At 43.4% G+C, this 22313-nt stretch overlaps 1 protein-coding gene and 1 pseudogene across 4 annotated transcripts; both read right to left on the bottom strand.

Moving 5' to 3' along the window:
• LOC148041999 (uncharacterized) lies at positions 1 to 21109 on the bottom strand. 4 transcript variants are annotated; one of them, XM_087684725.1, is made up of 5 exons: positions 20668 to 21102; positions 3743 to 3817; positions 3505 to 3568; positions 3211 to 3412; positions 1 to 586 (listed from the first exon to the last, which is right to left on the bottom strand). In XM_087684725.1, exons 1-5 carry the CDS (start codon positions 20994 to 20996, stop codon positions 531 to 533), a joined length of 726 nt encoding a protein of 241 aa, XP_087540851.1. In that variant the 5' UTR covers positions 20997 to 21102; the 3' UTR covers positions 1 to 530. The 4 variants fall into 4 exon arrangements, with proteins under 4 accessions (XP_087540851.1, XP_087540842.1, XP_087540869.1 ...); XM_087684716.1 differs by having other exon boundaries at positions 2 to 586; positions 20653 to 21101; XM_087684743.1 differs by lacking the exon at positions 1 to 586 and adding an exon at positions 602 to 2971 and having other exon boundaries at positions 20653 to 21109.
• On the bottom strand, positions 6075 to 7199 carry LOC148042000 (uncharacterized; annotated as a pseudogene).
• Positions 21110 to 22313: the final 1204 nt, after the last annotated feature.

The raw sequence follows: 22313 nt of genomic DNA, 5'->3' as shown, positions 1-22313 counted from the left end.
TTCTTCAAGACTAGATAATTTGCTTGAAAGTTGCAAAAAAGAAGAAGTAAATATTCCTTCTCTGCTTGAGATGCTACCCTTGCATTGTACAAGGTGATTATAAGAATTGAAGAAAATGTGAAGTTATCTAATCAAATGTTTAGAAGGGGTATATAACATGGTGAAGTATTGACTAGACTATGGTTATAATGGAATAATGCAATGAAGAGTTTTTTGACATAATGAAGAGAGCTATCTTTCAGCAACACTTTCTTCTCAATCATGCTAGGTGTGCAACCCAAAGTAAGGGCAAAGAAACTTTTAATTCAAAATTCTTGCGACATTTTGTAAACATGGCCATGGAAGCCAACTTGATACTCACTAATTACCAATGATTTCTTAAGGTCTTGCATTACAAATATTTGTAGTTACTAGTATACTTGTTGCAAATTATGCAAGAGACTGTAGCACATGAGCAAAGAACAACATTCACAATGTTCATATGTTGTTTCTCCTGGCACAAATCCTTAGTTACCTGACGAACATTTCTTTTATTTGCTTGGGCGAAATGGAGAAATGAAATATGCTGTCTTCCCAGGCTTCAAACCTACAATACATCACAAACACGGTTATATTGTAGAAATCAAGTCAAGCTCAAGTGAAATGAGATGGATGGATCCTAAACATTGAAATCAAGCTTGATTGCATGCATCTTTGAAGTCAAGGAAAAAGTTTAATTCTTATGGAGTTTGATACATGTAAAAAAATGCTTGCCCAAATCGTTTATAAGTTACAAGTATGGTGCAACATATTCTTTAGTATAATCATATTAATAGCCATGTGAGCAAAATCTTATCTTTAGCATTTTTAAGCATCTCAAATGTAGGACTTCTCAAAGAAAAAACAAGATTGAGGTTTTTCTCAATCTTGAAAAAAAAGAGTCAATCTAATCCACCATGCCTTCATGTTCCACCAATCACCACCATTTCCCATCTTATGCAATTGTTGTTGTCCTTATGTGGTCTTCACAAAATTTTATACAGTTAACTTTCTCCTTCATGCAATTGTGTATACCTTTATTTTGACCTTAATCATTTGCATTTCATGTTTTTCGTGGTGTTTTGAACCTAATCTTTAATCCTAAGGGAAGGTTCACAAGGGTTGGTTGTCGTGCCCAAGTTCTTAAGTCACTTTAGATATTGCTCCTCTCTTGTGTTGGTTTGAACTGGTACCTCTTGCTTGAATTGTTAAACTTGTGCTTTTGGGCTTATTAACCACAAACTACCCTAGGCATCTCTCTCAAACTTTTACTTATCCTCTCTTCATTTCATCTATGTGGCTCCTCCATGATGTAGCACAAATGACAAGCTTAATAGCCTTGACTATCTAACTTGGGGTGCAATGAAAGCCTTGTGTGTGCAAAAGCGACTCTGTTATAGTATTTCTTATGCTATCTTTTGTCCCCAACAACCCTCCCCTCTCCCATTTGGTTGGGATGAATACAACTTTGAGAAAGCAATCCTAAACTAGGACACACACGATGCCAAAGCATACTTGGCGCTTCTTTGGTGTATCTTGAAGAAAGTCCTATTGGCAATCACCTCCTATGGGACATCTCCAAAGTTGTGGAAGAAGCTTTAAATTATACAATGATGAGGCTCCATCGACCATGTAGGCTGTTACCCTCTGGCTAGTTGTAGTCTATCTAGTTTGAGTCCACTAATGTGATTCAGTTATTCATCCTTAGCAATGAATCGAGGATCAGCTTTGCAACATTTGCCTTTTAGATTCATAACGGAGGTGATAGAGAGCGGTCTTTGCTCCTAGTCTATTTCCACATGAGAAGACACTGGTTGGGCCGAAGGCACGGAATCCATGAAGCTGGTTGGTGATAGACATTGAGGTTCAACTATTTCTACCCTCTATGGTCACAGATTTTACGATCTAACATCGAAATCAGTGTCATTTCAAGGCACCTTGGTGGTGTCTTAATCATCCACTATGGTCACAAATTGGTATAAGCCAACATTGACATTAGTGTCATTTCAAGGCATGTTGGTGGTGGCTTGATCACCCACTACTTGGGTATCCATGGTCCTCTCTGATCATCATTGTTGTATGTACTATGGTGGGTCTTTCATCATTGTATATTTCATTGTATTTGTCACCCGAGAGAGTGTGCTATGCATTTTATATATCATGGGCTATATGGGCATAAGGCACTTAGGCTAGCCAGATTGGGTGCAGCATTTGCTTTATTGGGTAGGCCATTTATTGACTAGATGACGTACATTTTGGGCCCTATTAGTGGCTAGCTGATCTGCTTTCAGTTTGGCCCCATTTCAGCCTATTTATAGGCGTCATCTCCTTCATGATACATCATCTCAGCAAACACAGCATCTTTTTGGTGAGGGAGTCTAGAAGCACTCATCTGTTTGCACACAGCTTGTGTTGGTTTATACACACTCATGCTTTGGTATATGGATCCCATTTCCCAAGTTCATTGTCTCTAGGTTCCTCTGTTCTTGTTCTCTTAAATTCACTTGTGTATACATCAACTTCATTGCTCTAAATCAGTCTCTCAGATTCTACATCCACCTTCTCAACTTTGCAAGTGAGATGCGTAGAGAATTGGTCATCTCAACTTCCGCATGTTAAGAGGATGTCTGGATCATCAGTTACATGTATATAGAGAGTTAATCTTCTCACTTCTCACGTGTTACAGGCAGCCTGAATTGTAAGTTCAGTTTGTCAAGTAATCCTCTGCACTCTGACAAAAGGTTTATACCTGAGGTACTACTGACCACCTTGGAGAAAGGAATTGTGAAAATGATGTGATCTTTCAGGAGGATGATTTGCCTCTGCTGTTGTTAAGACTCTGAAATTTCCCACTTTGTAAGGGAGTGAAGGTCAAGGTTCATCTGTGCTTTGTGTGTTGTCTTGTCGAAATCAATATTCTGCTTACATGATTTACTGTCAGAACCAGTATTCTCTGCAAAGCTTCAATATCATATACTTCAGACACTTTCTCAAGTTTAATGTTCTTATATACCTTCTGATTTTTCTGTCAGTAGATGAAATGTACACATCAACATATAGAAGTGTAAAAAAAGGAAAAAACAAACTACACAAAAAATCTGTCCTCGGCTATTGAGACGTGATAACATACTTAATATTAACATGTACTCGCGATCCATAAGACAACACAACCAAGAGAGAGAGCTAACTTACACTCATTTGTGCATTGATTGCTGCACAAGTCGAGCACCTTGTCAGCGTCTTTTGAATCAAGCACATAACCTGTTTCTTTTGTGACTTCTGTCAAATGCCTTCCAATGGCTCGATTGCAAGCACTTTTACAAGAAGGCAAGCAAGTCTCTTCCCTAGTTTGTCCTTCACTTTTCCTACAGACAGGCTCGCCTATGATAATCACCTAGTTCAAGCACAGTAAAAAATTCAAAAAAAGCTAAGAAAAGTTAACCTCAGACACAGAATTGCTATCTTGATTTTAATGAAGTACACTACCTTCAACCCAGGAGGAACACCCTGAAGCTCAGGGGTCTCCTTGTCAGCATCCAAAGCATTTACACTGCATACACAGCCTGTTAGCAAAATAAGTAACCGAGAAATGAACACACCTTCTGCAAACCACCCAATGTGGGCCTTTACTACTTAAAGACTGTCAGCAAAGTTATCTTAGAGGTACAGACAGATGAAACATCATCACACTCGGTATAAAAAAGAGGAGTAATTAGGATTTCACCATGCTGTTGTAGTGAAACCCTTCTTTCTTGAGACAACTTTTCCATCAACTATCTTCTCTGTAAAGTATTTTTTGCTGCAAGGGAAAAAAAGACAGCAAGAAATTACCAACATGATAATCAATAGCTGGAAGATTTTAGATATACAGCAAGAGAAGGATGCTCATTCAACGATTCCCATAGACAAAACAGTTCATAAAACTAAAGAAAAGTTCTGTATAATCTTGGGGCTATGAGCCAACAGAAAACCGGAAACTGTTGATTATGATGAACATTTGCACCCACTACAATGTACATAATGTTCCACAATCCATAAATTTTCTGCCTCTGCGTATTTCCACCCATCCACAATCCAAAAGGAAATGAAATCCATTATTTGTAAAGGGTTACCTGCAAGGTTAAGTCTATGTAGAGTAACAACAATGAAGATGAAGTTTACTTGCTCCAGCAAGCTCTCCATGGCCTAAACCAAACCCATGGAGCTTTGTGAACGAAAGTAGGAAGTGCAAACAATATGACTGAATTCTGACGAGATGATAATGGCAATGGATAATCAGTAATAGTGATGATGAAGGCTAATACAACACGGCCATCCCATACAACCCTCTATATTTGCATTAAGAGTGCTGGAAGTGAAGTTAGAAAGGACAGGTGACAGAATGACTCAGTGGATAGTCACACAACTGACAAGCCATGTTATAATAGGTGCACATAACTTAAGGACCTAAACTGGCATGTACATGTCCCTGGCCCACAAAGACATGGGCAGGCAAAAGAATAAAACACTGATCAGAATTGGACAAAATTCAGAACAATACCAAACACAACCAGACAGAGCCCTCATTGACTTAGTGTGAGGATCTGGGTGTTCTTGAACACCCAAGGAGCCCAAATGAGGAAGTAAGCAAGACACTGGAAGGGCCAAAGTGAAGATGTCCACCACATTGCTGCCATGAGAGAAGATAAACACTCCAGCTCCCAATCTGAGATCCTCTCTTAATCATACAGGGTATTGGATCTCTATGTGCTTCTTGCAAACATGAAATTCTTAGATATTGATCCTCCATCATGTGAAAACACTTTAGTCTGTGTATGAGTATGTGTACGTGGGTGGGAACAGTGAACACCCCTCACACACACGGCCAAAGTTATAGGTTTGAATCTTAGTGTATAAAGAAACACCCAGAACCTCAGTTTAAATTTTTTAGTGATTATCCTGATTGTGCAATTCTCTCTTCTTTTTTTTTCGTAAAAGGTAATTGTATTAATTACGAAAAAAGGTACAAGGTTGCAATTCTCTCTCTCTCTCTCTCTCTCTCTCTCTCTCTCTCTCTCTCTCTCTCTATCCACACACATTCTCACATACATACAAGCATACATACATGTGTGTGTGTAGAGAGAGAGATTCCTTCCTTTGCCACCCCAGCCAAATTCATCAAATGCATCCCAAGGCATACCACAAATAAAAATCTCACTTAAAGATTTTCAATGTTTTGCTCTAACCAATTTAGCTATCTAAACTCCTACAGGAATGACATACAAAGCATTGATATTATTATCTAAGATTACCTAGCAAAGCATGTATTAGTTACTAAGCTAGTCTCTCTCTCTCTCTCTCTCCCCCTCTCTCATGTACATACATATAAATGTGTGTGCACGTGTGTGAAAGCGCTGTGTCTATACACCACAAACTTCAGCTCTTGGACTCTCAATATCCAACAGTGGTTCCAAAGCACATTTTCATCTAGTCTCCTCCTTGATATTTGCAGAATGCTCACTTGATGCTGAAGTTGCCAAACACCTATAGCTCTCAAGGTACACATCACACTTTCAGAGTCAACACCTACAGCTCTCAAGGCACATCACATTTTCAGAGGGAGAAAATAGAGTAGAGATAGAGAGAGAGAGAGAGTAGACATAGGAGAGAGTAGAAAGAAAGACAGAAAGATATATTAATGTCACCTGAGGCCAAAATCGTCCTTTGAGACAAAATCATGTACAATGTCAGTCGTCATCGGACATCAAAATGTAACGTGCTGGAAGTGATATGCTGGAAAAGAAGCCAAGGTGGTGTACAAGACCAAATAGAGCTCGTATAGGGGTACAATGGGAGGATGAGATAGTACACATCTAGCTGTGTGGCTGAATAATACTTGTATATCTAGTTCCACCCAATCAAGATCGATGGGTAGAGTATGTCATATATCCCGAATGAAATAGTATGAGGGTAGCATCTGGGTTGGGTCGTCAACTCCTCAACTGCTGCTCATGTTGCTGGTGTATCACCCTCATCCCTCTCTGATTTAGTACCTGTGTCTGGTACCCCTGTATCCTTGGGCGCGTGCTACTCTGATCTTCTCAACTCTCTGGATTATCACTCCTTTGTGTGTGGGTGTTGTGTGTGTGGTCATTGTCCGGAAGAAATTGGTAAGCTATGACTGACAACCCCCTCTTTGTGTAGTGCCAACCTATAATAGTGATGGGTGCGGCCGCTAAATCTCAACTAGAAACTGGCCCAAGTGGCACTAGTGTGAGGACTCCATAACTAGTCTGAGTGAGGTGTCTCCTCCAAATAGCATGGGTATCTAGCTCGGACTGTGCTACAGGCTTTGCATCTGCAGACGTAGTGCTCCTTGCTCTCTACCTCCTCCTGGCATAATTTGCAAATCCGCTCAACACTAGGGATGTGGGCTGCTCTCTTGGTCTCGATCTCAAGCTAGTGAGAGGATACCCTAAGCTAGCTAATGGCTACCTGCCTCTCGTATGGCATGTATACATCTAGATATCCAAGTCTCAATGAAGCCATCCACGGTGGTCCACATGAAGTGGTCTTTGTAGTAAGACATCTTCTAGGGGAGGGGCTGCTTGGGTGATAGCCATGTATGCAGTACGTACAGTTTGTAGAGATCTTGTCGCATGACCAAGTTTTTCTTTGTATGGGAGAGGTGTATGAAGGGGGAGTCAAGATCATACTAAAAGGGGGGGAGATGGTCCATGTTGATATCATATGCTATAAACCACTACTTGACCTGTGCATATCATGAAGTTTCCTGCCCTGCCTGAGCTAGCTGTCTAGAGGCCTCAAAGGCCCTCCTGGGTAATCTATCCGAATGCATATCGCATACTCTTTGTATGAAGCTGATGGTCTGAAAAAGGGCCTCCATCATTATGGGGGGTGTAGCAAACTCACCTCTAATAATCTCACGTGGTACCGATGGTTTGCGGCGGATCATCCGTGAGAACATAATGATTTGTGGTCTCTCAATCTATGTCCATAGGTATGTAGCCACGCCAAGGGTCCAAATAGGTGCACTATACATCATGGCTAGTGTGACCAATGTGTCAAATAGCCAATCTCCATGTGCGAGGCTCTTGAAAATGTGCATAGTGACACTCTCTCCCCATCATGGCCAATGTTGCATATCCTCATGTGAGTTAGTCTCTAGCTACTTGAGCCATGGTAGACCCCCTACCAGATGTAGTGAAAGTGAACGTATGAGTCCACAACCTCCACTTGTCTAGCTCCTAGAGTGAAGATTGATCTCCTCCTCACTAGGTTTGATGTGTGGAAAATCAAGATCTTGGTTTTCCCAAGATTGATCTCCTCCGCACTAGGTTTGATGTGTGGAAGATCAAGATCTTGGTTTTCCCAAGATTAACCGTCAATCTGTGCTGTGTACAGAAGTCATGAAGGGCATGGAGATGTTGTTGTAGACCTTCTTGCGATTCAAAGACTAGAATTGTGAACAATATCATCAGCATAAAGTATAATGGAGACAAGGACACCCACTATCTCCACCCATTGCCACTGCCTTGTGTGATATGATCTTCTATCTCATCAACATAGAGATCAAAGAGCGTGGGGGGGCCTGCTTCACTCCAATTGTCCTAGAAACCATGTTTGAAAGTCCTGAGCATCTCACTCGGTCTACCACCCTCTCATACAATGCATAGATGCCCCAAATCATGTCTGATGGAATCCCCAATGTCTACAACCTTTGTAATAGTCTATCATGTGGAAATATATCAAAGGCTTTCCAAAAATCCATAAAGCAACAATAAAACCTCTTCTTTCTCATTTTCGCCTGCTCAATCATGCTCCACAAGGTGAAAATGTGGTCAAGTGTAGAGAACCCCCATCGAAAACCAGCCTATCCTATTGCTTGCAATCTCTCTCTCTATGCATATGCATCGAGTTCTGCCTCTAGCATTGCTTTGTATATCTTTGCCAATGTGTGGCCCACCATGATGGTTCTGTAGTTACCTAGATCTAGGGGGTCTTGAGACTTGTGGATGGGCACGACGGTTTGCATGGTCTACTCCTCTGGGAAGCCCTCTGTTAGAGCCCTATTCAACATAAAGGCAAGGAGAGGAGCCAAAATGTTCACTATATAAATGAAGTACTCACCTTGTATGCTTGTGTGATCCATCCATCGTCTATGCTACAAGCACTCGATCACTCTCCTCAACGTATCATGTGTGAAGAAGGTGGATGTGGTAGGGTAGGGCTTTGGTGGGTGGGGAATCGGTGGCTAGAGTGTTACATCATATAGTCCCTCTACATATAGGAGTGCCATGTCTCTCAGTCATTGATGGGTGTGGGGCAGTGTGGCTCTCACAATCTATTCCATGCCGTGGCTACATCTTTGCTCATCAATAAATGCTATAGATCCCAATATTGTGCCTCCTCCTATGCTTGTTGTTTACGATGAGTCAAGTTCTTCATCTGCCTGCAAGCTTCTCTCTCTATAATGGTCCTTGATCCTTTCTAAATCCGGAGATGTATGTACAACTCTTTGCACTCATCATCATACCATTTGTTTTGAGGCATGGTGCCCGATCGGGTGGATTTGCTAGTGTGTGTGGAGTGTGGAAAGCTTTGGAGAGCAGCCTGGTGGAGGATCCAGGTGAGTTGGGAGGTGAGTGTCCCTAGGGGGCATTATGCTGAAACTGTGTGAGCCCCTCATATATATGATGGCTAGATATGCCTGCTAGCTCATGTCTAAAATAGAATGGTGGTGGCTGGAATATGTGGGTGTGGCGAGGAGCATAGGGTGAGGGATAAGTAGGTATGGTCTGCTCTGATCGGGGACACACACACTCAGAGTAGAGTAGAGAGATGCGATACTAGAAAGAGGGAGTAGAGAGAGGATAGAGAAGAGAGAAGAGAGTAGAGAGAGGATAGAGAAGAGAGAAAACAGAGGATAAAGATGTGCTCATGTGCTCATTCACCCAACTGTTCTGCATTCCATCTTCAGCACATATTGACTTGGCGTTGCAAACTTGGTCTTTCACCATGACATTCAACTCCTATCCATCAATTAACATGTGGCAAAGTAAACATTACCTCAGCAGCATTGCAGATCAATTAGAAGCTGGTTCATCCACTCTGCATTTGTTCTCAGTGGGTGGCATTATGATCCTCTTGACATCCACACATTGTTACGCTAGTTAATATTCAAACTCCCCCCGGCCCCAACACACCACGACAACCCTTTGTACTCGTCACTTCTTGCAGCCATGGGCTTCATCAACAAGCTACCATGCAACAGGTCTTTAACAGTAAGTTGCCTCTCAAAGACATGTGAGTGGGCACCAACAACTGGAGCATTAGAACCTCCAATGTTGGGCAAGGGGCTGGTGATGACATAGCAACGGTCTGTAAAAGCTAGACAACCACTAGCGAAGGTGCTGAAGGTGGAAACCTGCAAAACAAGGATTGGCTAAATGGTGGCAGCTTGTGTATTTATAGATGCAAAAGGATCCCCTCAAATTAGGGTTTCGCTTGCAAGACACACAAACTCTCTAGGACCCCACATCAATTAATGCAACTTTTGGTAATTTACATGTTTTAAGATTGTTTTAAATAGCTAATGCATTTTAGCTCAACATCCCCTCTCAAGCCCAAACTGGAACCAGGAAAGAACTAGAAAAAAAGCTCAATGCCCATTTTACCAGAAAGCATCCCACCCCAAAGCAACCAAGGCATCGGACAAAGGATACACGATGGCTACCTGGTGGCCTACCAAGACTATAGAGTGCTCGTCGACTGCCCAATGGTCTACCAAGAACTACAAAGGGGGGGTGAAACCACATTGAATCTTTGTTTTGGGGGGGGGGGGGGTGAGAAGATATGGTTTGCAACTTGCTAAGTAACTATGCACGAGGGGGAGAATAAAAGGGATGGTTTTGATCCAACGCATTATAAAATAGACAAGCTATCCTGACTATTCGAGGGTGTCATTAATGAGGAAAAGGTGAAGAAGTATGGAAGGTGTGGTGGTAAGGTGGTAGAAGAACTACCGATGAAAACATCTAAGGATCCGCTCAAGGGTGCTTTGCACATTGAGATGCATAGAGTAATGCTACGTGATGAGAATGCGCATGCAACAAGGTGCCACTTGGACAATGTTTCTCGTGGGGAGATTGTTTGCTTGCCCAAGTGCCTGTTTTACAAAGATGATGATCATGCAATGCAAAGGGGAGGTACAACAAGGAAGGGAGGCCAATATTGAGGACAAATGTTGAAACCTGTAGATTACCAAGAAAGGATAGGAACCCCCTCTCAACCATAAGCGGACTCAAACTGCTAGCATCCGCCATAGGGTAAGCCCCCACCTATCAAGCCTACCTGACGGATCCTTCAGTCAAGGGCATACAATAGGCTCTTAATATATATATATATATATATATATATATATATATATATATATATATATATATATATAGAGAGAGAGAGAGAGAGAGGTAGGAATTGAACTCAAGGCCATTTGGTCACCATGCGTTTAACTTAACCAACTAAGCTACACCCATTTGCTCTCTTTTTTTTTTCCTTAAGATAATTGAATTAAGCAGTAAATATTTACATGAGACCATCAGGTCAACATTCTCTCTGTATCTCTTACATTATATTACATCAGACCATCAAGTCAGCATTCTCAATCTCTCTCACACTGTCTCTGTAGAAATTTACAAGATGCGAGCAGGCTCTCAGAACAACCTATTATATAACTAATTCTAATAAATCAGACAAAAAGGACAGCTGCAGTAGAGCGAACAATCGCCAACCAGGGAGCAGCAATGTCCGGAAGGACTAGGTCAGCTGACATCATAGAAGTCATTTGCCATAACACCAATCCACGCACACGGGCCACATGCCCATGGATGCTCGATGCCAAATCAAAAATAAAGGCATTGCAAGTACGCCATATGTGCCACAAGGCTGTCCATCTAAGAAAGTGGAATAGGCAGGAACAATCTGAAGACAAAGTTGGCATAGAGGACATATTTCCCATAATCCACGAATGAACTAGTATACGGTGTTGGGTCACCGAGAACCACACATGGGAAATGAAATTCCGGATCAGTCGCGCAATAGGGCAAGAGACAAAGAGGTGAAGCAATGTCTCATGGCATGTGGTACAAAAAACGCAGCGCCTTGCAGAGATCTTTCGAGCACGGAGCACTTCTCCCGTTGGAAGACCCCCAATGAGCAGCCTCTACATGAACACTTTACCCTGATATGGAACCTTAGACTTCCAAAGCTGGATAAATCTATCCCACCACTTCTTTTTGCTATCCCTGAGATGCTAGAACTTATTAACCTCCTCGTGACCCATCTTTTAGCTTCCACCATCTGATGATATATCTGATTCACTGACCTTTTTTGAAAGTCATTAGGAAGCACAAACTTCCAGTCACGGCATGGATGCAATGGCTGTAACGCAAGCAAAGGAGAGAACATCTGAAGATAGTCTTGTATTGACAACCAAATGTCCCTGTATCCCGAGGCACCCTAAAGTATTGACGAATACGCCTAAAAGAATAAAGGCAAGGCTGCCCAGGAATAACCCCATCACAGACTGTCTTCGACCCTAACTAGGCCATCCGATTAAACTTATCTCGTTGCAAATCTGTGTGGCCAATCCAACAACCTTGAGGAAGCCAGTATTTCTCCTTGCAGCGAATTTTCCTCCTTACAAATATCCGGAGGATGCCAAACAACAAAACGAAGCATCTCCTGCCAAGAAGCAATTAAATGAGAGAGGAGAAAAGATTGGGAGACCTTTATGGGCCTTGTAGAATTAAGCGCATGCCACCAGGAAGCATGAATAACCGTGCTTCCATGAGAGATGCTGTAATGTGTCCGCCTGTAATCTTCAGGACACGTCTTAGCAATCCATCGGAAATGATGTCTAGAAAGCTCCGCCCGGCACCCCCATGGAATGTCGCGGGGTTTGCGATCTAGGACTTTACACGTCTGCCACGTAGCGGAAGTATTCTGGCCGTCCCCACTTAGGACCGACCTGAATCAGGGTTTTTCCCTAATGGTCATTTCCTAATCGGCAACTAGCATCGAACCCCAAGCGAACTACTTTACGCATAAACGCCAGGGCCGAAGCGGATTTACGCTGCACTTGGTTCAAGGAGAATGGGAAACGAGAGGGATGCAAGGCTCAACCTCGCTGCCATAAAGCATAGTCCCATTCCGTTCCCCTAAAACAGCGTAAACTGGGATTATTGTAACTTAGACTCTAGGTCAACGCCCTTGCTATTCGTGTCCTTTGAATGATCTTCTTACTGTGCATCATGATTGAGAAAAGTTCCCGGCCAACTGGGACCACCCATCCGTAGGACGGACCCATGGCCACATCCATCGCACTTTCCTCAAGTTGTTTTAGTTATTTAATTACCTACCACATTTAGTTGGACACGTATCAATCAGCTTCCTTAATTAGACCGTTAGGCACTGGTTCCTTCACGTAATCATAGCACTTGACATAGAAAAGCAATGTCAAACAAGTTCCTTTTCAACAAGTTATCATATTTATCTTTGAAATACATTTATAAAGTCTAACCCGTAGGCTTATCCATAATCCGCCCGAAGACTATCCAGCAATCCACAAGGATTACTAATCCAAGATTCCGCCCGTAGACTAGTATGCGGGCCTTGAGATCCAATCCCGAGTCACGTTGGCCTCTTGTGCAGGGCCCAGAAGACAAGGGATTTACGGCCAGAGCCCCCCGGGCACCCAAGCATCCTCCTGCTCTAAGTAGCGCTCAACGGAGAGACCTCTTGCAGCGGGTTCGGTCCACCTTCCCGGCGCGGTTAACAACCCCCTTGGTTAGGGTTAGGCAGGCAGTCGGGGGTAACTGAGGCTGCCTCTCTCTTCAGGCCTTCAACCTGAAGCATTAGATATCTTTTCATCCTTTAATTCCTTAAGCAAACAAAGCAAAACAGTGCTCTTTAAACTGTTACAAGCACAATCATTTCCAGTGGTCGTTATTTTTGGCCAACTGCTAAGGAGTGAATCCTTCTTTCTGAATGCATCCAGCACTCGATCCGGGATCAATTGCGACTTGGCAAGATCCCCAAGGGTTTGTTTATTAACCCTTATATCCTTGGGTTAGGGCCGTACCCTAGTAACCCAACTTAACCAATACTTAAGTTCTTATTAGCAATAAATATGTTATTCCAATTTACTGATTGGTCTTTTGCTTCCAAGCAATTATCTAATTCCCTTATCTTGGTCACTTTACCCAAGAAAGGTACTATATCAGGACGATTAATCATCCTCTTGCAAGATAAACTTGTGTAAGAATCTGCCAATCTCATTCCGAGGAATTTGGCCATTCCCTTGTGATCAATTCACAAGATCATGCAACTCTGCAACTTGTTGTATCAGTGTCGCATCCAATCCATGGGACTACTTTACCCATCAAACGGCGTCTTCTAATCACGGAGTCATGATTAGATAGAGAATAGGGTTAGGGTGTTTTCATAACACTCCGTTCCTGATTACACTAGGCCGATATTGTCGGTCCTAGGGTTCCCATTTAAAATCGAGTTTCATCCTTTTAGCGAGCGAACCTTGGGGTAAAAACCCTAGATCATTTCTCGCAAGTATGTCCTAATGTCCCTACATTCCGTGAATGTGGGCAAGTCTTTAGGGTATAGGAGTTTCATCTTTGGTAATAAGAGCGATTAGGTCATGTCCTCAACGTGCTAAATCCTAGTTAGCACTTCGGATATGTTGCATCGATTTAACCATTTCTAAACGAGTCCTTTGCGGTTTAGGTGTTTTTAGGGTAAACCAATTTACTTGTCTATTCTTGAAGATATTTACGATACCCTTTTCGTAACCACATGATTCATTTCCTACATTTGAGTAGATTTACAAACTCTACTTTTCTGGTTAAAATCAAAGCATATGCTAAGTTACGGCATAACTTCTATTGATTCTTCTAGAACATGCATTCAAGATTCATGCTACTAAGCTTTAGGGTTTTATGTGAACCATGTAGCTTTTTCTAACTTCTTTTCTAAATGAGATATTCATATGCTGAATGAGCATTACACAACCTTTCGTAACTATTTACGTAGTTGATTGAGGTTTAAGCTTAATTGACTAGAGTTTATTCTACTTCATGCAGCACTAGAGTCATTTCCATGCCTAGCAATTCCCTACGGTTGTTAACAACCTTCTTTAAAGAATTATTTCGAAGAAAAGATGTTCAATAATGCAACATGCGATTTATTCCTTCCATGCATAATTGAAGTGTACTATCATTATTTCGACTTGTAAAGGTGGGCATTAGTTAATCTAAGTTCGTTACTTTGCAATGCATAAAAACCACTTGCTAGGAATGCATAGAGATCTTATGCTATTCTTTTTCATTCGTTTAATACAAATGACCGATTCTTTGATCGAAGTAATTTCCTTTAATTTAGCCAAGGTATTTCAATTGAAAAAGTGCATCCTAATTTTCATAAATGAATCATGCACAATTGAATTATTACGACGTAAATCGAATTTAGGAAGAAAACCTGGACTTGTGGTGAAATGTCCACATGGATGCTAGGAGATGATCCTCCTGCGGTTGTGCCTTGTGCCTTCTTAGGAGCCATCAAGATTTCGATCTTCTTGACTTGGCCACAGACCTATGATCTTGGCTCGTCTCCTTCGTACGCGAAAACTCCCTTTTGAGATTCGGCTTTCTTGACCAATTTTACCGTCTTTTGGAACCGGGCTTTAGAAATGGAACTTATGAATTTTCCCTTCCTTTCGTAGAAGCTCCGAGGATGCAATTTGTCTACACGGAAAGGGAAAAAAGGAAATAGCTTTGTGATATGCAAAGGGGGAAAAGTTACTTAAATTCCGGGTTATAAAGACCCCTTTGGAAAGGTTTTATAAAAGTCCATAGGAAGGGCTTTTAAGATAACTTGCAAGGGGGAAATCCACGGAAGGGTTAAAATTGGCTTGTGGAACAAGGGCTTAAATTCTCGGTTTGAAAAAAAATCCGCTTTGTAGGGCCGATGGGAAAAGGGGTTTTACGAAACCCGGGGCTAAAAGTGGCTAAAAAGGGATTTGTATAGAACCCCACGGGAAAGGGGGGTTTTAAATGGACTTAGTGGATTGAAAAAAAAGGAAGAAGGGGGTGTATAGATCGCCTGTGAAGGGGTTAAATCCCGCAAGGGGGGGGGGGGCGGTATTAAACCCTCTTGAAAGGGCCTTATGGAAGCCCACAAGAAGGGGGGCTTTAGAAGTTTCCCAAGAAGCTTCTAAAGCTTCTGGGGTGTCGTGGAGACCCACGTGGAGGAAAGAGGAAGACGACTAATTACGACGGCTTTGTAGGCGACAGCAATGTGGGACGGCGCTGGAGGCGGCCTCAGCTTCAAGCGGCGGCTGAAGCAGCAACTGGCAGCTTTACTCTCACTCTCAACGGCGGCGTCCCGGCTCTCCCCAGCTTACTCCCTCTTAACGGCAGCATGACGGCTCTTCTCAATCTCTTTCTTCCTTGGCCTGGCAGCGTCCCGTCCTATATCCTTTTACTCCCCCTCCCAGGGGGTTTTTATAGGAAAGGGAGAGATACCTCCCTCCCTCCACGTGGCCCACCGACTGCATGGCATTAACCCCCCCATGGCATCCAGCGCGGTGCTTGGTCATAGCGCCTCCCCTCCCTCTCCTCCAGCACGACCGTCGGCTCGGGGAAAAAGGGAATAATTACAAAAAAATTTGCCATAAATCCAAAATTATCCTTTTGGCCTCCTACCAAGAGGAGATTCTTATGAAGAACGCGAGTTTTTATTAAACCTTAGTCCTAAGTCTCGATTGGCCCGTGGAGACCGTACTGTCCGTGACCACAGTGCCGGTATTCCCTTGCGTGAGTATCACGGGGTTTAGAAATATTTTTAATGGAAATATTACAGATGCCAATCTTTTCTATGAAGAATTTGGCAATATCTGACCAAGGATGACACTGAATACATAGACTCTGCAAAAGGGAAAGCCTCAAAGCGGCCATATGCAAATTAACATCCAACAAAGCTACACCCCCCATTCTTTTCGGAGTGGTGACATGCTGCCAGGAGATCCACACCTGCCCCAAACAATTGCCTTTCTTTTTCCATAGCATAAATCTGATAGGCTAGACCAAATCCAAAAGGGACTTCTTAGTCCAAGGCAGTAATGGCAGAAAGAAGGAAATCATACTGATCATAATGCATTGAGCCACTTTTAGTCTAACGTGAAGAGGCCAACTCTGAGATTTCCAGTACATGAAATTGTCATGAATTCGGGATGCCATCCAATCCAACAAAGCACAGGGAGCAACCTCCACACCAATAGGATATCCCAGGTGTCTAGTTATATTGCCCCTCGGGATCACCATTCCATTCCATCCCAAGGCCTGCAAATCATTCTCCGTACAGAAGAGAAGGGTGGATTTCTGAGTATTAATGTAAAGACCTGATGCCAAAGCAAAAAGGTTCCGGGCCACCATTGCCCGATTGACATTAATAGGATCCACCTTGAGGAACATAAAAGAATCATCTGCCAAAGATTGACCCACCAGCTAATCGCCACTAGGAAGAGATAACCCAACTATCTCACCTTGAGTTGCCAACTTATCCAATAATGAGAGCATCAGGTGAGTTACCGAAGCAAATAGCAAGGGGCTGAGTGGACAGCCTTGCCGAAGAGACCGATATAAGGCGATTTCCTCCGTGATCCCTCCATTAAGAGCAATATGGGCAACAACACCTTAACTGATGGTATCAACTAGAGAAATCATACGCGGGCCAAAACCCATTGTAGACATTAATTGCCGTAAAAATGACTAACTATCTTGAGAAACCAATGCTGGTTGTAGGGAGGATTTGACATCCAACATAACTCCCGATTTATATGTACTGCGACCACTGAAAAAGACCGCATAATCCTTATACACATAAGAAGATCCAGCCAATTACCGGAAAGCACAACCTTCCACAATCGATACTGCTTGCTGCCCGAAGAAATACCTTTTACATTCCACAAAGCAAGTTTCATGATCAATCAGAAAATAAGAAAAAGTATTGGACCATCGCTTTCCCTTTCCCTATTGCATCAATAGCCTTGGCAGCCTGGAATCTCTCCATTTCAGTATTTATAACATCTACAAGATCTGCTCTCTACAGACCCGTAATCGAAGCTCAGGAAGGAAACTGTAGTTGTTGGGAGCAGAAAACATCTCGAGGAGGCACAAGTCTTCCACAAGCATCGAATCACAAGGCTGTAGAAGTCCTTCTATCCTCCACTCTTAGGTATGCAAAGATTGAGGTTTCATATAAAAACCCCTACCTCTGTGTTGGAAGGTCTGAGTGATTGGGGGCGGCGAAGGATGGGCAGGATTCAAATGAGAATCTTTCCTAGCATTACGACGAACCACACTGCCCCAAGAATCCTCCCGAGGAGACAAATTCTGCCCTACTACAGTCGAAGGACGCTCCCCACGCTCATGGGGGTCATTCTTCTTGCCTTCCTCACGACCTTGTTGGGGAAGGTGCTCTGGTTCAAGTACTGATTGCTGAAACATGTGCTAAGGGTGGTGGTCTTGCATTTCCATATCTTGATCCATAGGGCCCTGCACTACCTTCATATTTTTGTCGCATTCCAAAACGAAATGGCCCAACTGGCCGCATCCGAAACAATGTCCTGCAAAAGCACCCCATTTCAACTCATACACCAACGTTTGTAAGCCTGGAACTTCAAAACGAATTTTTGTCGGGCAAGGTTTGCCTGTATCCCACAGCATACATGCCCTATTCCTATTGCGGGAAGCCAACCGAGGTTCCACCAAAACCTCACCAAGGGTTCTCAGTACCATAGGGAGGAGTCTCCAAAGATGCGCAAGAAAATCCACCACCTCTACCCAAATTGGGCAAGCCTGTCTCAGCATGTCCTGAAATTCAGCCACGGGCCTCCAAGGGACCACATGAAGTAGCTGCCCATCCATAAACAAAGGAATGCATTGCATAACAAGAGCCCGTACTTCCGCAGAACGAAACAGAACCTCAAAGCACCTGTTCAAAACTAACAAGCATAGACTGCAGCCAAGCACAAATTCTGGTGATCAAAGGAGTCCTTCCAGTAAAATAAAATATGGCTACCCTCTCATGAAAAGCAGCTATCTGTTGTAGGACCAGGTCGGTTCCCATGACTGCTACTACTTGATCCCCTTCCGGTAATGTGTTAGCTTTATCCTCATTATTGTGGACATAATCTGACATAAGATGATTGGCAGTGGCCAGCATGAACTGTAAAGACCCATTAGGTTGCGAACACGAAACATGAACCTCAAGCTGAGGCAAATTCAGGCCGAAGGCCAGTTCTTCAACCAACATCCTACGACGTTTGCCCATCTCTTCACTATACAGCAACAGCCCGGGTTCATCTACCAACGAATCACCATCTGAGTCAGCCAAGTCTTTGTCATTCCCTTGCCCGATCTGCTGATCGAGCAAGGCCATATCAATGTCATTAGATTCTTGCAGGCTTGCCATTGCAGAAGGAGATTCCGATCCCAAAATTCTTCCTCTGTCTCTCTCTCACTCTGTGCAAAACCCTCAGAATGTGCCGCAGGCTCTGTGCACAGGTCTTTGAACTGCGAACTGACAGTTCGCTATAACCAGGCTGTCTGAAGTGGCCTTCAAGCTCTCTCTCTCTCTCTCTCTCTCTCTCTCTCTCTCTCTCTCTCTGTGTACAGGGGCAGGTCTGCTCTCTTTATCAGTGCACAAGCGCAGATTGCACGTGGAATAGAAGAAAGTCCGGACCGCAGGCTCTGTATAGGGGCACTCAGAGGGTGTGCTGAGGACTGCCCGGACAGCACGTCTGTTTCTGCCTAGGGCAGAGCTGTCTCTTCTCCCAACGCAGTGTCTGTGTCTCAGGGATAGATCTGGGTGCCACACAAACCGCAGGTCGCAGAGCAGGTGTATTCGCGGATGACAGGTTGCAGGCGTGCAGGGGCAGAGCTCACGGAAGGCAGAAACGGACCAGGCGAACACACAAAAGCAGGGACCCACAGTACCCTTTTCCATCTGCGCCCAGAAAGAAAAGGCGGAAGTGCAATGGCAGTTAGGAGGCAAAACAAGACGGGCAGCCGTCAAGCGTGGCGCAGTCCACAGATAGCAGCGGAACAGGAGCAGCGGCAAGGCGGCGGTCTGCTATGCAGAGTTTCCTGCCTGTCACTTTAGAGCTCCAGCTCCAGACTATGGTATTTCATCTCTTGAGGTGGTAATTGCTGCTGCTGCTTCAGACCTGATGCATTGTCACCCTGCAATGTCATCATTCTATGCTGGATAGCAATGTTTTAAAACCCTCCACCGTTGCAAACCTGATCAGCACCTAAAACACAGATTCTTGCATCTCACTACAAGACTGGTTCCTCTTTCCAGCAGATACATTCAGGTATGATGCTCATCTTGCTGAGTCATGGCACATCAATGACTCCTCCAGTATCCCACAGCCATGGATCACCAATCTGCTGTAAACCTGCTGATCAGCACCTAAAGTGCAGATTCTTGGATCCCACTACAGGCTGGTTCCTCAATCTGGGATCTGCCCAAGTATGACACACTCATCCTGCTGAGTCATCATGCATCAACAACTCTTTCAGCACCCCACAGCCCGGGACCCAAGTCATGGAGCTTTGTGCCACATTCTTAGAGTTCATTATTCATTCTGAGCAAAGGTGCTTTTGACATGGGACTTGTCTAGAATATCAAGTTTTTGAACAGCACACAAACTACCATGTAATATCTTAGACTGTCCCATCATGGAGAAAAGGTCACACTCCGATTCCATTATCAATGGATTCGGTAGATGAAGCAGAACATGATTCCATGAGACCAATTACCCCTCCTCTCCGTATTCCTTCATCTGCTTCGGGCCAGCTGCTCATTGACACATTCACAGCTTGTCCTCCCTCTCTAATTGCAGTCAATATAAAGGCATGTAATCTTGTTCGTGCAAACACAAAAGTCTGATGTCATTGTAGAGCACTGTCTTGTGAATCAGGCGCTCAAACTAACAATTCTTTGCAGCCACCTTGACTTTCAAAGGGCCTGCTGATTTTGCTGACACTTAACTATTACACTGGAACCGCTCATTTCATTGACACTTCAGGATCTGTTACTCGAGCTTCCAAAGTTCTCCTGATATCCAATCAGGCCTTAAGAGCTGTGCTGATTAAGATGTACATATCCAAAAATCAATATACTTATGCCCGAGAGTCTGTGGATCATAGTTCAGCACAAATGGCTCATGATTCAGACCAAAGCAACTTTAGATGCACACGATGCTGAAAAGCATCGATAACATATAACTAAGACAGAGATTGAAATGCTAAAAAGCATTGCTAACATGAAATACGTTTGAATAGAAATGCTGAAAAGAGCCAAACATTATACAAATGACACTGAGATTGAAAGCATTTGGATGCTTATAACATAAACTATCATATAATCGCATCAAACATCATACAAATACCACTGGAATTGAAAGCATATGGATTCTTGAACATATAAGAGTTGTACAATTGCAGAGAAAAAATGTAGAAAACGGAGAGGTTTGGAAGAAGATGGGGCACCAACAAGACACTTCCGTACAATGTGAATGGCTCCACTGGGTCCTTGTCGATGGCGGAGCCGCCTCCGAACCAGCCGAAAGCATGAGCCTCTTGGTTGAAGCCCGGATGAAGCATCAAAGCCAAGCTTAGGAACGCAGCAATAGGCCATCTCAAGGCCGCTCGCGCTTCCTGCTGCTGAGAAGAAGAAGAAGAAGAAGAAGAAGAAGAAGGGTGTACCGTCAGGTTGGAGCACACGTTCCGTCTCGCTCTTCTGCCAAGAGGCGATGACAATCTGGTCACGCACACGCCATGGCTACAAGATTCAAAACCAGGAGCAATGAGGCAGCTTATGACACTCCCCACTTCCATGCCCCAAATTTCCTTAGTTGCTTCGTATGGGTGACACGTGCCCTTGGTAACATAGCCCCAGCCCTTTATCAGTGGGGGATGGAGACGAAAAGATTGACGGGCCCCAATAAAGAAACAAGTGATGATTCTCGAGGACCTCTCGTTCCCATGTTCACAAGTTTGTGTGGCATTCTAGGGTAACGGGGCCAATAATGTTGTAGCCCCTTGTACTATGTCATGCATTGCCTGGTTCAAAACTACAGGGGCTCTAGTAGAAGAGGAAAAAATGAAAGGTTTGATTACTGACCTAAATCACGATGGGATACAAGACTCCCACATCACATGCCTCTTCAATGACTGCCACACTTCTTTGAGCATTTTTGGACAAACCGAAATGAATTCAGGGGCTCCAAGCTTTAAGAGCTTTGAACATTAGTAGCTTTTTAAAAAAAGTACATTCACAGCTAGAAGAATTTCGAGAAATTTGGATCTTGCTAGTAGATTTGTTGTGATGGTGTTAAGGGGGAAGGCATGGTAGGTGCCACTACCAATCCTCTTACCCTAAGGCCTTGTTGAGTAATTTTTGACAAAAAACCATCATGACACCAATCTTGTTTCCTTTTGCCACTTACCTTGAGGGTTATATCATCATGACAACTAGAGGACCGTTGCCAAAGAGTTTACTGTCCATGATATAAATCATGGGATTCTTATAAACTCAGAAGAGTTTCACTGGGAACTATATGAGATATTTTCAGGCATTGTTATCTACCTTAGTTATACAAGTTCTTTTGTATTTAGCATATAATTTGCAGATATACCATGTACATTTATGAAAAATAAGTCTATGGGAACCTAAAACTTGGACATCTGGAAGTAATTGACAGTCTGATGGATAAATCACATTAATTCAGGTACAAAAATATGGACAAAAACCCAAAAATATTGCCAAAAACTGTCAAAAGTTCACTAGGTCCACACGGGACCAAAAGTAACTGACTAAGGTGACCAGCAGGTGACCAAGGCTGGTCAAAAAGTGACCAGGGTTGGAGCAGAGAGCAGCCCGCGTTTTTCAGCGCAAAATGCGGGCTGCTCTGCCTGAGGGAAACTGGGAGAAAGCTGGAGTTGAGATGCATGGAATGGAGCATGCAAACTGAAGATTAACAAGCCAACAACTAAAGATGTTAACTTGGTGAGAGCTCCACTTCTCTGCCTCTTTGGTCTGACGAAAATGCATGCTGAAACTATCTATAAAAGAGGGGAAATCTGAGAGAAGAGTATTCAGCCTCCTCTTATGCACGACTTCTCTCATATTCTCTACCTTATTCTTGGTCCAAT

Source organism: Lygodium microphyllum, chromosome 1 (genome assembly GCF_053477565.2).
Source record: "Lygodium microphyllum isolate KBCC chromosome 1, Lygodium_microphyllum_v1.1.10, whole genome shotgun sequence".
In the NCBI taxonomy this organism is placed as follows: domain Eukaryota; kingdom Viridiplantae; phylum Streptophyta; class Polypodiopsida; order Schizaeales; family Lygodiaceae; genus Lygodium; species Lygodium microphyllum.
Note: the sequence above shows the minus strand (reverse complement) of the source record. Positions and strands in the feature narration are given on the sequence as shown.

Excerpts from the sequence above, each read along its gene's own strand:
- LOC148041999 (XM_087684716.1), bottom strand. The coding sequence starts at position 20,996 with ATGGAAGTGGGGAGTGTCATAAGCTGCCTCATTGCTCCTGGTTTTGAA. Across the intron at positions 3,818-20,652 it reads ACATTGTACGGAAGTGTCTT|CAAAAAATACTTTACAGAGA; the intron begins GTTGGTGCCCCA and ends TTTCCCTTGCAG. Across the intron at positions 587-3,210 it reads CAATCAATGCACAAATGAGT|GTTTGAAGCCTGGGAAGACA; the intron begins GTAAGTTAGCTC and ends GATGTATTGTAG.